Here is a 15,553-nt window from a genome sequence, read left to right as displayed (position 1 = left end):
AGTCTGACAGTTCCTCTCATTTCTCAGGAAGAGTATTAGTCAGAACCATTTCTGAGACAAGTCAATTCATTTTTGAATGACAGCTACTTCGAGCTGCTTGTTGTCCTGCAATGTTGGCTCAGGTTCTGGCTAGCAAGTTACAGAGCAAAATCCAACTGAGATGGTCAAGGGTACCTGTTCAGGGCAGTTCTTCATGTCGCTGGGGCTGCTATTAATATAGCATGTAAGCATGTTTAAAAATAAAAAAGTTACCCAACCACAACAATTTGCAACATGTCAGACTTTGCAGGTGCATTTGAAGATGAAGGAGTGAAGTGAAGATTAGTGAAGATGTTTTTGTCATGGGTTGTGATATCATAGCTGATGTGCTGTAGTAATGCCAAGTACATGCTGTTGTCTTCATGGAACAGCTGCAACTTCAACAGCTGTAGTGATGTTCTGATTTACGTCACTTGGAGATGTTTTGTTTTAACTTAGGTAAAGTTTTGTGCCACAACAAAAGAAAATTTAGGGAAGAATTAGTAAATGGTGATTCTTAATTACTGCTGCTGAAGTTAACAAATATACTGAATTTAGAACATCTGAGCTGTGCGTAGCAGAGGTACTTTGCTTCATTTCTAATAAATGATGGAACTGCCTGTGAATGTTTTTTATTTGTAAATGTGTCCATCTGGTTTTCTGGAATTATACTGTCACCAAGCAGGCATCAGATGCTAAAATGCATAAGCCTGGGACTGGCAAAGTCTGGTGGTTGCCTGTGATTTTCAGCTTCTTTTGTGATTGCCTCCTTCTGACAATACTGTGCTTTGGAAGGTTTTATCACACCCAGAGGCCTCCAGCTTCAAACATACTGAGGTAATTCATGCATATGATGGCAAGTCTTAGCATTACGTACAAAACACTTCCCAGTTATTCAGTGGAGAAATATAATTTCCACTATCCAACGGGGGATAATATTGTTACTCTCTTGCCAGTTGCACATGTTATTCATTGAAAATATTTTGCCCAGTGGGACATGGAAGCAATTAATTTGATTCTAGTTCTGTCTGGAATATTATTTTATTAAGAGTCACTGAGAAGTTTGCTCAAAACTTTTTATAGTTTTTAGTCTACCATTAAAAGGTTTGCTTTTAATTGTTAATTCAGAAATCCAGACCATTAGGAGCCATTTTTTACAGCCATTTTTAAAAAAGATAGTTGAATTGTGTAATACTATTTCTAAACTTCCCTGTGGTGTCTATATTTTCATGTAGTCATCTCAGTCACTGAGCATGTTCATTTATTTCATAATAAAACAAGGAACCTGAGATTAGATGATTTTTCAAAATCTCCTCCAGTTTCATTGCAAGAGCCTAAAACCACTGGTTTATCTCTGTTTAAATTGTTCTGAAAAATTCCAGTAGAAGAGGTTCAGCCCCACTCAGTGCCATGTATTGTCATGCTTCACTACTCTTACTGGTAGAGTAATTTCATAATACTTTGATTCAGTTTTCCTTCCTGCAGCCAGGCTTATTGCTTCTCACCCTATCTCCCATAGACAAAGAGGACAGTTTATTCCCTTCTCTACCACAGCCTTTTCCTTTTGAAGAAAATGTCCCTTCTAGATTTTGTTTCTCTGGATAAAATAAACCAAATATTTTCAGTCTTTTCTCCTTGTCACGTTCTAGACCAATGCCAATTTTTGTTGCATTCTCATCAAGAAGAATGATGCTCAAAACAAGACACAGCTGAGTGTCTGCCTAGTCCCCAGGTTTACAAACTGTGCTGTGGTGTAGGTATTGGCATGCTTGCTTTTATTTTTACACAATAGTATTGATTAAATTGATTTATTTTTTTTTTTTTTTTTACTCAATACTATTGACTTAAATCCAGCTTGTGGTCTGCCATGCCTTCTGGATCTGCTTTAATACCAGTCGTCACTCATCATTTGGCTTTATTAGCTTGTTCATTTCTGGTAACTCTGGTTTGCTGACTTCACTCTGAATTCTGTTTGGATGACGGGATACTTGCAGTCCTTCCCAGCTTCAAATATCATCAGTGTATCCTACCAGACAGATGCAGCCTAAATCTGAAGGAGTCAACTAGTTGGCTGTAGCCATGGAACGGGTCACAGGGGTCTGCATGTATATTTGTGCTTGGCTTGTGGGTGTACGTCTCATTTTACTGTTCATGAAGTACAGAGCAATTTTTCTACAAATTTCTTACGTTTCAAGTTCCACTTCTTTCACTTGTCAAAAGGTTAAACAACACAACCCAAATTCTGCTCAAATTGCCCATTTGTATAATTGCATGGAATGCGATGGATACAGAAGGAGTATGCCAGACCAAGTTTGAACCCAGATTTGCTCATTAATGAATATGCAATGCTTCAAGTATGTCACTTACTGTTTTTTCACTTTGGCTTGAGGTGGAGATATCTGAAACTTCAAATTACAAGGTTGATGAATGCAGAAAGGTTTCACTCTATTTTAATGGATAAGCTCTGTTCTCATTTGCCCCAAAGCAAGTGCTCTGGTTCAGTGTCAAGAGTGAGCCAAAAGCTTAGTGACCAAATAGTCATATTGCTCTTTATTGGTTCAGGTTTCAATATGCACAAACAAAATCCTCCCACACGTACAATTCCACATGGAAGTGGTGTAACATATACAACAAATAGGTGACTATATATCATGTTTCACCATAACTTAGTTTATTTAAAACAGATTGTATTTTCAAGTGCTTTGAGTCACATTTTAGTTTCACTTCCATGAAGAAAGCTTCAGCTATATAAGGTAAAGTGGACTGTCCATTCAGAATGCATCACTTCCTCCTAAGAGCTGACAGGTTAAACTAGCTTCCTATGCTCTGGACACATCAGATACTCCTTTATCCTCATTGTTTAATATGTTCTTCTGGGGAAGTATTGAAGATAAGTTGAGCCTTGAGTTCATATTAGTTATGGTCCTAAGGCTTCTGAGAGTATGCTCTCTTCTTTTTGGCTGGTGCCCATTTCTCAGCTGTTTCTAAATGCCTGTTGGACTCCTGTTCTTTCTGCTGCTTGCCACATATCTGAAATCAAGGAAAGATGTGCCCAAGTAAGAGCAGATTTATGATATCAGGATTTGTCTTGCGTGTATGATAGGACCCACCAGCTATCGAATATCTTCCAAAAAGGTTCCCACTCTAGTATTTCTGTGGTCATTCTCCAATGGTGTTTGCGAAGCTCCGTGCACAGTTCTTTAGGCTGCTTCTCTTCCTCCTCACCAGCACCACAACCTGGATTTTCCTCTGCTCACTATCTGTAAGGAAGGAAAGAAAATGTTTCCTGTGGATTCTGTTGCAGGAAGAGAAAGTTTTGCAAAACAGTGCTCTCATCTTCTGCCCTTCTTTTTCACAGGCTCTGATAACCAGCTAGCGAGATGATACTGTGCTTGCAGGGCCAAAGTCATGCAGAGATCATCGAAAGAGGGTATATGAAGTCCTATAGCAGCCAAACCAGAGAGGTATGTACACTGCATGTTTGTTTAAAGATTTCATTTTTGTTGGGGCAGTTTGTCTAATGTAAACTAAAGACCAAATAAGATTAATCACACACCTGAAACAACATCTAAATATCCTCTGTACTCAAGACTCTCTCCTAATTCATACTTTCTCCAAAGCTTCCTAAATTTCAAAATGAAAGACACCTAAATGCAAATTTTGTCTCCTTTTTCATTCTTACTTATATTCATAATGATGGGAATAACTTGAAATTTAAATTGTATTGACTTTATTCATAGAAAAAGCCCACAGAAGTTGATTACAAATGTGCCCTTCATTACAATGATAATAATATCAATAATTACAATGATAATAATATGCAATCGCCCTGAAGATATTTATATTCTCCACCTGTTGGAAATCTGTTGACTTTAGTACTTTGATAAATGTTTAAATGAAATAAATACTGAAGTGAGAAAGCTGTAGCATCCCAAAAGACATAATTAAAACATAGTATACTTTTGTCTAAAACTGTATTATTATTGATCACTTTGTGCCCAAAGTAGTCTCTGCCAACACTGGTCAGGCTGTCTAGAAAAGCAGTGAAGAGGTGCCTTCCTTCTCTTCTCAAACAGTCTCCAGTCTCACAGCCTCTTGCAGATCTCCAACTCGTTCTCTAGAAACAATGCAATTTTAACTCCCTGCACAAACTTTAATCAGCAGTCCAGAAACAGCACACTTTTGCCGAACAACTCCACCACACACACTGGTAACCTCTACTAATAAATTTCCGTTTGCAGATCCCAACCACAAATTGTATTGCCAAACGGTTCACAAAACAGTATTGTCGGTAATAATTTTGTGTTTAATTAGTGCTGGCTGTCGCTGTACGAGACTGGGATGTCAGCATGTTACTCACAGTACATTCACACAATTGTCAACGCTCCCTCCTCCTGACAAATCATACCCAGGCCGATATGTGGGAGAAAGGAAGTACTGTCCCACTCATTTCATAGAAGGGAAATTGAAGTATAAAGACATGTGACTTAACAATAACAGAGCTGGAAATAGTCCAGCTGTTACATGCTTCAGTCTTGAGTCTAAAGGACAAAACTTCATTAAGATTCTTATTCCTATCAATCATTCCATCACCAGTGTGCAAGGTTCATGTACCCAGACTACAATAAGCTGCAAGATGTAGCATGCTTCTCACACATACCACTGTGCTTTTTGGAAAGAGAGAATTTAGTTTATGCATTTTCCCTTGATTTTTGAAAGGATTGCTATAGTTGAATAGTGTACCTGAGCAAGTCTGAATTCACAGTTGCCTTACGACGAAGTGAAGACATCAGTCAAACAATGAATTGAATTTATCTATCTACCTTGTCTGTATTTGATTTTTTTAAAAAGGTAAAAATAAGTTTTTCTCTCTTCAGAGTTTTTTTACATACTTTGGTGTGATAACATGACAAAAAAAAAAACATTTGACCAAAATGTTATTATAAGTACTTTTAAAAAAGGGTCAATTCAGCTCATTTGTAGTCAGAGCACTGCTTGTAGGTCACAACAAATTTATTGCTGAAGACTTTTCCAAAATGTTTCTGAAATCTGTAGTCATTCATCATTAAGCAGCTAGTGACTGAGACCAAAAGGTTTGTATGAGAGCTCCATAAGGAATGATTGCACATACACATTTGGAATTTTTTTTCTGCATTCTTGAATGAATGAGAAAGTAAATGTTTCTATACTTTCTATAATGAGAAAGTAAATGTTAATATGGTCTGATCTACAAAAATCTGTTAAATTTTCCTAGTGGTCCTGTAGTTTGACCCCAAACTCTGCAGTTCTGAGAGATGAATAACTAACAAAACATTTGGGTACCAACTTTTTAAAAAATAGGCAAAGAATGGCAAGCTAAGTATCTAGTCTGAGATCTTTGACCAATAACTACTGGAGTCTTGCTGGCTCACTGTGTTATTTGATTTTAGGAGGGATGGTACTGGTAACTTCAGAAATTAGCTTGCTAAGTAGGCTGATAATTTGTTCTATGATGGCCATTTCAGTGTAGGAAGTAATTTTTCAGTGTTAAATGCTTGGCAGGACATGGTTATTGTATGTGCAAGCCTTTTACTTTCACAATTACAAATACCATGCCAATATATGGCATCTTGAGGCTGTGATACAAACTCCTCTCTGTAAATTTGCTATAAACACTGTTTATAGCAGCATCTCCAGTCTGTCTACCTCTTATAGCTTCTTTATTTTAAAGAAAATCCAAGGAGACAGCACATGCTCTTTAGGATGTTGAAGTGACACTAGCATCTCACTGAGTTCCTGTAACTACCCAAAAGAGAAGACTTTGATAAAGGTTGTGTTGTTCAGGTAGAAACTAATCTTCAACAAGGACTTACATTGTGTTTAATTATGACATTTTGTCTGGAATTAGAAATGGAGTAGTGTTTAAGTGGTTCTTTAGTCTTAGCATTCTCTACTGTGAATTTTCTTCTAGCTAAAAACTTATGTATTGAAAAAGAAAAGAAACTGAAAAATAAATCTTGGTCTTTAGATGTAACTTATACTTCCTCAGATTTTGTTTCACAGTATTAAACTCAACTTTGAATGCTTTTCTTAAATTAGTGCCCACAAAGTACTGAGGAAAGCTTCAACTATCACTTTTCTTTTAGCACCTTGCACTGATAGTGGTGCATCGCATTCTTCCAGATGCTGTAGCATTTTACTTCAGTGTATTTTTAAATCCGAACTCCCCCACCACATGATTTGGCTCTTACTGCAGAGCAGTTCTGAAACTCAAGAACTGTTTTCCCTTAGACAGACACTTAAGAGTTTTTTACTGGTATTTTAACATTCATCATACAAACAATAAGTTAAACATAGTAAAAATAATTAAATAAAGCTTGAGGTTCCAGCCCTCATACAAATAATTCAAATATATAAAACAAAGTTTAAAAAAAACAGCACAAGTCTTGAGGGAAAAAAAAAAAGTTATTTCCCTACAACATCAGTAAAATGAATAGAAATAAAGTTCTGACTTTTGACATCTGCAGCATTCAATGTGTGTCCAGTCCTTAAATCCTCTCCGGGGTGCATATGTACATTGCATAATCAGACCCTTAAGTGTACCCAGACACCTTCAGATGTCCAGTCAAGTTTCCCCTTTGCCTTCTTGCAGAACAGTTCTTAAGTGTAACATATTAAGAGTTTGTAGTGCTGACACAGATACAGGTGCCATGGTTAAGATTTTACTATATATTTAGTCTATAGCAATGAACCTTGAGCACCAAGCATTGCTTCAGTCTAAGTAGATTTTTGTCCTTCTTCACACTGTGATAACTAATGGTGATGCAGTTTCTTCAGCTTTCCAATGTAAAGCCTGATCACCCTCTCAGTACTGGTCTTAACAGGCAAGGTTTATAGGCCTCGAGTCTTAACATTGTTCAGTGTGATAAGGAAAGATTTTAGACTCAGGCCATGTGTAAAATGGATACTTGAGTTAAATAAGTTAAAAGTTTATCAATACTTCCAGACCAAATGCTGGTTCATAAACAAAGTGGATACATAACTTGATCTGCATAGTATCACGCATGGGAATACTCATTTAAATGTTAAATATCTTAGCTTCCCATGGAGTGGTTTTCAGGTAATTCAGAGTTTAAAGTAATACATCAACCTTCTCTCTGCCTCAGGAGCACTGATGTGAGCAGCAGACCACACAAGCATTTAAAAGGAAATCCTCTCATGCCACTCAGGACTTTAGTGTCCTGGCATCAATATAGGCTTAAACTTGTTCATTTCAGTCCAAATGTAGAAAAAAGGTCACTTTGGTTCAGGTAGAAAACGACTCTTGTTGATTACTGCATTCATATTGGAGTCAATCCAGTTAAGGTATTGAGTAACTCTGGTATAAACACCAGGCTTGTTTTTCTTTGCACAGCCATCTCCCCAGCTGACAATCCCATAAAGCGTCATCCTGCCATTGTGCTCACAGACCATGGGGCCACCGGAATCTCCCTGATAATGGAAAGAGAGCATATTAGGACATTTTCTGCGGATGGAGCCTTTATAAAGGGGAGCCTGTGATTACTGTTTTTCTGGAGTGAGACAAGTAAATACCTATGTGCTAAAGTTTGATCTTTGAGAAAACTGCATAGATGGAACAGAAGGCTCAGCATCTGCTGTGACTTGAACACAGTTTGTAAGGTAAGGGGTTCTCTAGTTGTCCCCTAGCAGGGCACAGAGAGAATAGTCACCTTGCACACAACACTCCATCCTAAGTTTGTAATCACAGATATTAGGCTAGTAATACAAGGTCAAAGCCAACGCTTTTTTGACCTTATATCTTCATCACAGATGAAAAGTTTGGTCTCTATGTTCATAAGGTACTTTTACACCTAAGGACAACACTTGTTCTTTTTGGTGGCTCATATGGCCACTCTGCCCAGTAAGGGTGCAGGGAAGCTATTTGTTTTGAGGGATCTGTGGAGGGGCTCAGTGTCCCCCTGCAATTCATCTTTTATGCCTTTTCAGAGCTATAGTAAACATTAAGAAGGTGCAAGGTGAGACTGGAACAGCTACTGTATTCCTCTGATGTATATCTACCAGCAATTGCTTGAACAGATTGTAAATAAGGCCTTGAGGAGTAACAATGGCTAAGATACTGTGCTTCTTGCTCCCCCAAAGGAGGTCTGGAGGGGGTAACACCTAACTCCAGGTCCCAGCCTTCTTCCATGTGTTTGGCCACACTACATGTCAACTCCACTGGATGTACTAAATTCCTACAACATAAGTAGATTCTTCTGACTAGTACAATTACAAGATACCACCAGCTGATCTATTAGCACACATGCATTTAAAATTTAGAAGATAAAGAAAACACAGTTTTACCTTGCATGCATCAGTCATCCATGTGTAATCTCCAGCACAGACCATGTTGTCAGTAACTCTGATATTGTCATAGTATTCATATTTGCATTTTGTCTGTGATATTAAATTTACAGTGGCTGACATCAGTCTTTGAGCATAGTAAATGTCATCTGCAAACAAAAGATAAACTATTTTCACCATCCAAGACAAAAAAACACCACAACCCATAAACACACACTTGCAGCACTGAAAATAAATTAGCATAACCATTCCAGTTCTGATTTGAGGCTCTTATTTCCAGCTTATGCAGTATTAGTTTATATTTACTGTTAATGAGTAAGTTTTCAAGAGGAAAACATGTGTCCCAAATGCAAACCATAAAGCTTGGTTTTTTAGAGAGGAATGTTGATAGTTTTTTGAAGGAGGTTCTGCACAAATTCAATCCCTTGTTAATCCTCCAACACAATTTTTTTCTACTCCTCACCACATCAGGAATGAAAAACTTATTTTATATTTTGGCTTACTTTGGTTGACAAGTGTGAGAAGTATCAGATGCCACAGACAAGTAGAAGATGATAGCAAAGATCATTTTTGAGATGCATATAGAGTACACAGAATAATAGAAAGGAATCTTTTTTAAATCCTATGCAAATCATGTCATAAAAACAACCAGTTCTTACACTGTGTAAGTATAACTTTGGAAAGAGAAGTCATTCACTTACAAAAGTCTTGTTTTCCATAGCCAGCTATTTCACACCGGGTATTGTCTTGTAAATCAAGGTTCTTCTCTGGCAAGCAGACCGTTCTGACATATTTAGACTCTACTGCACATTGTCCAGAAGTTGTTCTTATCCTTATTAAAGCTAAGGAACAAGTCAGAGAAGATATTAGATTTGTAAAGCAAGGTCTCCACCCTCAAGTTCTCAAAGAATAGGAGTATTAAGTACAGTTAATAGGAATAGTTGCAGTTACATTTAGTTCTGGTTACATATGGTTCTTCATTGCTTTTGGAATGACACTGGTCATTATTTACTAAGAACAAAATTAAACTTCCCAGCACTAAAATTCACAAACGTTTTAACTTGAACTTGCTTCCTCAAAGGACAGGGGGTGATAACTCAGGGAATATTACTCTGCAAGTGTATCTTCAGATGTTCTAAAACCTCAGCTTCCTGACTGGCCATAGATGGTGGCACCCTCTGCTTTGCTGACGAGGGGGCAGTTTATACTGTACTTCTCACCAGAAGGGCTTATGAAGCTATTGTTTCAGTCTTTTTCCTTAGCAGCAGGAATTTGGAAGGAATTTGGAAGTAGTAGACTTCTAAGTGTCAAGTGCAAGAGTGGCAAGTCTGTTCTGTGCAAGTTGCAAAAACTCCTGACTTCATTGGTTTAGGAACAGGCTTGTCAAAGCCAGAGACTTATGAAAGTCTAACTTAATTCAGAATAACCTTCAGCTGATGTAGTAACCAATATGGCACTGCCCTACTGTATGATGAAACCTACCACATACACATTTTTTTCATAATTTACTAAACAGTGTTATCTCTGTAGACATAGAGTAAGATGTAGAAATGGGACACTGCCACGAGTGCTTATGGGAAACCCATGCTTTGTACAGGTCCAGAGACATGGCAGGCTTATAGTTGACCATATGCCAGGTGATGCATCTGACATGTGCCACAAGCCAAGACTATACTAGTGGAAACATCTTGCTCAGCACAGGTCTAGTTCTCAGAACCACCTAGGTCCTGTTCCCCTTCTTCTCATCTCTGGTTCTGATTCTTTAGAAGGTGTATGCCAGTTATGTAGCCTTCAGCTGTCCTCCATGTTTTAAAGGCTCATATTAAGACAACACTTACCAATATCATTCTCATTGCCACCGGTCTCATCTGTGAAATCAGGGTGAGAGATTATGTCATCAACCATGAATACTTGTTCCTTATCATCAGTAGCATTCAGGATGGACTTTCCAAGGTAAACTTTGTAGATGGATTTGTCTTGTGGTTTTTTTGACCTGAGTGAGAGAAAGATTCATGAAGACTACCAGTTTCTGAGAGTGAGGTCAACAGCATAGATCCAGTCCCAACTCTGTTTCATGTTTATTTTAATGCTGACAAGAAAAAGCTAAATTTAGTCAGCTTTTAAAGCTGAGCTAATATTCTAAAGGAAAGCATCCTGATTTCCCATTCAAAGGAATTAAGATAGACATTCAGGTATTTTAAAATGCACACCTAGTTACCTGCTACCTAGCTACACCTGCCAGGCATTGGTGATGACAATCCTCTGCAGGATGCCAGAAGGATCAGCTTTCCACAGGAAGAACAAAAGCCACGCATAGATGTATTGCTCAACAGCTTTATACTTTTCAGTATAACTTTTACATTTTGGAACGGCTAAGGTAAAGTGAAACTCTGGCTCAGATTCAGACTAAAAATGTTTAAATTGCATAATCCACTGAAATGGTCACATCTTGCTAGCTCATCCTGCTAGATTTGGACTCCCAGAGGCTTAATGTTCATGGCTGCTCTTGTTTTGCTCATTTAAAAGAGCATTCTCACTTCTATGGTACATTTTGAAGGGTTGCTCAGTGAGCATCGCGCAAAGAGATCAGTTTAAGAAAGTTGCAAATAGGAAGGATACAGAACTCTAAACTTACGGATTATGAAAACAGTGTGCTGCTGTAAGTACCCAGCAAGGGTCTATGAGGCTGCCGCCGCACAGAAAATGGTCAGTGCCCCTTATGTTCTGGAAGATGCCAGCTATCCAAGGCTGAGACTCAATCTCTGCCTGGCTTCCACCAACAATCTTGAAATACTTGCTGATGCTCCTTTGACCACATGCACGCCCTATGAAAGGAGAAATTTTGTTCATGTGTTCTTGCAACTAAGCACCAACTTTGTGCTATTAAAAAAAAAACCAAAACAAAACAAAGTAGTCTTGAAACTAATGTTACTTACCACACTTCTCTATGTTGCAGGGCATTTCTTGAATGGTGAATCCCTTTTTGGTGTAACACCAGGGCCTGCTTCTTCCATTAGGGTTTCTAAAAGATAGAGGAAGTGTTCTTTTCATAAAGACTGAAAGCATCTTAGAATTGTAACTGTCCTGAAAAGACCAAAAGTGTTTTCTTGCAAGATATGCCAGAGAAAACAATTAACAGCTATTACTGTTGCATACTGGGAATTTTGCACTATGAGCAGCTTCAGTGGTGAGAACTCTAGACACTTTAAAGAGTCATATTCCAAATACTTTTTGTCATAATTCATCTCTAATTTTCTTATTTTTTTAAAACATCTACCATCACTTGAGGCATTTATGGGGCTGTGACAATTGAAGTCATCCCAGGAAGAGTGATAATTTTCTTACCTGCAGTAGCTGTGTTTGCCCAATCCAAGCTCCAAAGCATTATCCGAGTGAACGTGGTAATGATGCCTCCTGATTACTGAGGGAAGGTCCCATGGCAGACACTTGTCTTCTGTTGCCATTCCTCTGTAGCTCTCCCCATTCCCAGTATAGCATGTGCTGTCAGTGTCTGAAAAAAAAAAAAATATTTCATTAGCAGCATGTTCTTGTTTATAATTGTTCTGAGACAGAATTAATCTCTATGGATTCTTCTAACAAGAAAAAAGTTCACATTACACTTGAAAACAGATGATGCAAGATCTGGTCCAATGATATATTCTTATGACACTTGTTGTATATATATTTTGAGCATCAAGTATCTTGTATTTTAAAGCATGCCTATTGCCTCTATTAGTTTCAGCGTACTTCACAATAACAAGTTCTTCTGCTTCTGAACACTCCCAAACAAGTTCATGTTTTTCCGCCCCAACTACAACACTTGTGAGGAGGTAGGCAACATTAGCAAGGCATGGACAAAAAAAATATTTGAGATCATGATTTTGCACCAATATTTTGCTGTTTCTCTTCTTTGTTAGTATAAAGTGCTAAAGGACATGCAGTCATGTGCTTACAGGTAATACTTTCACTTGGCATTTCATATTCATGATTTGCTTATCTTTAGATCTTTTCAATCAATTCAGTTAGTATTAAAGGAAGATAGATACTTTACCTAGTTCACAGTAAATCCCAGTGTATCCTTCTGGGCATATGCAACGACTAATTCCACTAAAGAGGTAGTAGGTAATGCAGGTTCCTCCATTCAAACAATTGCATTCTGCAAGTAAAAGATAGCACTAATTAGAGGCAAAGCATTTGAATGGTGAAGTGAAATGTAGTTGCAAACTAAGTTTTAGGTGTTTAAGTATCATTAATAGTCTTCCTTCTTGTATGAAGATGTAATTACAGGTTAACAAGTTCTTTTTAGGTTCGAGTAGAACAGGCAGATACTTACCCTTGTGATCCCACCTGCGTTTATATGGCAGCTTGTAGCGCTTCTTGCTATAGAACTAAGGTAAAAGAAAAAAGGATTTTAAGGAAACAGTTTATTTCATGTGGTTTGATTATGTTTTGTGGGCCCACGCTCCGTTCCCTACTGCATACCTTCAACAGTTCAGTTTTATACATGTAGTTACCAGCTGAACATGCTCTGTGAAATCTGGATGTGAATGAAAAAATCAAACTCTACTTGAGCAAAGCAGAATGGGGAAGGCAAAAACCCCACACATACTACACAAAAAAACCCTCAGGAGAACCCCAATCTGGTCCATCAGATCGACATCAGTTAATTCTGCTATAAGGACCTAAGCAGCTCTCGATGGTCAGTGTCCCTAAAAGGGGGATGGTAACTTCTTCCTCTCCACCTCTCAGTCACCAAGCAGTGCAGCACAGATGCAACATTCTCTAGCTGCCTCTCATTTTAGTGACCTTGGTGCTTCACATGTGTGCCATGGAATAAAAGCCAGTAGATTTTATAATAGTTTCTTGCTTTGTACTTCAGGTCCTGCCTCTGCTTTGCAGGCTGGATATTTCTTTCTTCATGGAATTAAATAAGACTAGGCTTTTAGTATACTTTTCCCAGAGGTCAAGTAGGCTTGCCTGAGCTAAAACAAGTAACGGTAACAATCTAAGTCCATATTGTTGGTGAATGGCTCTGATGATATACATCAACTGTCATACAAGTTGATACTAAAAATATTCAAATTCATATCCATTGCTTCTTTTTTAGTATCACACTTTGAGGTAGGGGAGGTGGAAATTTAGTTAAGGACCAATATCTACCTCTGTGAAAGACCAGCGAGCTCCTGGTACTCAGCATTCAGGTATAAATTGCCTTAAGAGGAAAAATAGAGCTGATTTCTTGGTTGTTGCACGATGTCTTTACTATCTGAATGCCAGCAGACATCTTAGGATGGAGCAGAATCAGAAGAAAAAAAAATATCAAAGGGTTCAAAAACATACTTCTTGGAGGTATGTGTGCAGATGTATATGTACATGCAAAGGAGAATTCAAGTCAAAAAGCCTACCACACTGTCCAAAGCAGAAGTATAATCAAAACCAGAAGTGGTTCCAAGTGGAACCCCTCCACCATTTATTTCAAAACTTACAGAATCTAGTCCCGTGACAAGTGTGCTCAGGGTTACTGTGAGGAAGATGAGTAACTTCATGTTGTTAGTTAACTTCTCACTTTGTTCCTCTTCTATCTGTATTATTTTGATTCTGAAAATAAAAAAAAAAAGGAACTTAGTGTTATGTTGTAGCTTGCAGTAACAGCTTTCTTGTTTCTATTGTCTTCAGAGGGTTTCAGAGTCACAACACAATTGACAGAAGAATTAAGCATTGACTTGCTGTGGCATATCTGCTTATTATTTTCATAAATTGAAGGTTATTCTTTGAAGGTTTTTTTTTACATTTAGCAATACAACCAGATTTTTTAGAGTTTAAATGAAGCAGAGAAAAGGAAATTGGAAAACCCCATACTGCTATGTGGACTAACACAGTCAGAAACTGGCAGATGTATTTAGTTGCTGTCCAGCTATTTGTACCTATTTACCTGATTATTACTGCTTTGCAACAAAAGCACCGAACATCCACATTTAGGATATGAAAGGGAAAGCTCCTTTTTTTTATTACCTCTATGGTTGCTGACTGCATCTCGTTGATGCTGGGCATTTACATAAGCCTGGCCACCTCACTGAGAGCCTCTGACCACTGCAAACTCTTGAAAGTCTGGTCTTGATGTTGCCTCACTTATTTACAGTATTAAGAAGGCTTAGAACATATCCTGGCTTGATTTCTTACATGCAGGTGGCTCTTGTAGCCAAGCATGTACAGCAATCTGCCCAAGAGTAACTGTTAAAAATAAGCTTGTAAAAACAATGGGGGAAAGAGAGCTATAAAGTACCAGTATATCTTTTTCTTAATTGCAATACAAGTAATGGGATTTTTAAAGTGTCCTCAGTTCTAGAAAACTGGAAAATTTAATTTTTTAAGGATTCTAAGGGAGTCTTAGTTATATATACACATCAGTAAACAGTGCAGTGCAGTAGGAGATGGTATGCAGAACAGAGCTAGTGCTAAAGACCTGCTCCACACTGTCTCTGCTTCAGAGGTTTTTCTATCAGACTAGTTCTAGTCTGGTCCTGCAGTCCAAACAGCTGCTGATACTCAGAGTGCACCTTCCAGCTCAGTTTTATTCAGAAGAAATACAGCACAAGTACTCTAAAGCCACTCCGTGGTACAAGCCAAAGCATGGGAACTAGAGGAGATGAGCAGGTCAATTTGAAAAAGCTGATGTGATCCAAACCCAAGAGCTCAGGTGGATGCACCCTTTGCTTGTGAGCACCTTTCATCACACAAGAACGCAAATTGCTCCGCCGGCACCTGGATGTACACACTTTGCAGATTCAGGTGAGATTTCAGCAGATGTGTTTTCCCTTAAGCATTATTTATACTAAGATAATTATTTTTAGCATATTTGGCAGCTATGCAAGGAATTTGTCATTTGTTACCATAATGAGTTTCCCAGGCCCAACCTTAGCAGTACCACCGATTTCCTGTGAAAATTGTGATACACTGTAGCATGTAGGGCAAATCTTCCCCCTTGCCAAAATACTACACCACGAGGTGTTTTGTTTTTTTTTTTTAAATAATAATAATTAAAGAGCAATCCCTTAACTCCGTTCGACCTTCAGTTGGCACTTTTGCCCTCGAACCCTCGCTCGGTTTTAACGGCATCGCACTCACCGCGGAGGAGCCCGGGGCCGGGGTCGCAGTCGGCGGCGGGCGGGCGCAGGCGCAGAGCGGCAGCAGA

The 15,553-nt window shown here is 38.4% G+C and overlaps 1 protein-coding gene and 1 long non-coding RNA gene across 4 annotated transcripts in view; one reads left to right on the top strand and one right to left on the bottom strand.

Annotated features, from left to right (window-relative positions):
* Window positions 1-15,553, top strand: part of LOC147600027 (uncharacterized) — a 118,139-nt gene that overhangs the window by 42,710 nt on the left and 59,876 nt on the right. Inside the window, exon 3 of the long non-coding RNA XR_015259068.1 lies at window positions 3,377-3,482. This is a non-coding gene — a long non-coding RNA (uncharacterized LOC147600027). The remainder of the gene's footprint in view (window positions 1-3,376; window positions 3,483-15,553) is intronic.
* PLAU (plasminogen activator, urokinase) lies at window positions 2,668-15,548 on the bottom strand. 3 transcript variants are annotated; one of them, XR_015259067.1, is made up of 12 exons: window positions 15,487-15,548; window positions 13,848-13,959; window positions 12,695-12,749; window positions 12,413-12,517; window positions 11,707-11,872; window positions 11,298-11,383; window positions 10,997-11,186; window positions 10,200-10,354; window positions 9,063-9,203; window positions 8,362-8,510; window positions 3,129-3,278; window positions 2,668-3,048 (listed from the first exon to the last, which is right to left on the bottom strand). XR_015259067.1 is itself a non-coding variant. In XM_086752270.1 (11 exons), exons 2-11 carry the CDS (start codon window positions 13,905-13,907, stop codon window positions 3,240-3,242), a joined length of 1,146 nt encoding a protein of 381 aa, XP_086608396.1. In that variant the 5' UTR covers window positions 13,908-13,959; window positions 15,487-15,548; the 3' UTR covers window positions 2,668-3,239. The 3 variants fall into 3 exon arrangements, 2 of the variants coding, with proteins under 2 accessions (XP_086608396.1, XP_086608395.1); XM_086752270.1 differs by having other exon boundaries at window positions 2,668-3,278; XM_086752269.1 differs by lacking the exons at window positions 2,668-3,048; window positions 3,129-3,278 and adding an exon at window positions 6,305-7,488.

This window comes from Chlamydotis macqueenii, chromosome 7, assembly GCF_036417535.1.
Source record: "Chlamydotis macqueenii isolate bChlMac1 chromosome 7, bChlMac1.mat, whole genome shotgun sequence".
Classification (NCBI taxonomy): Eukaryota; Metazoa; Chordata; class Aves; order Otidiformes; family Otididae; genus Chlamydotis; species Chlamydotis macqueenii.
This window is presented reverse-complemented; position numbering and strand designations above follow the sequence as displayed.

Excerpts from the sequence above, each read along its gene's own strand:
- PLAU (XM_086752269.1), bottom strand. The coding sequence starts at position 13,907 with ATGAAGTTACTCATCTTCCTCACAGTAACCCTGAGCACACTTGTCACG. Across the intron at positions 12,518-12,694 it reads ACGCAGGTGGGATCACAAGG|AATGCAATTGTTTGAATGGA; the intron begins GTAAGTATCTGC and ends TTTTACTTGCAG. Across the intron at positions 11,187-11,297 it reads CTGCAACATAGAGAAGTGTG|GGCGTGCATGTGGTCAAAGG; the intron begins GTAAGTAACATT and ends CTCCTTTCATAG.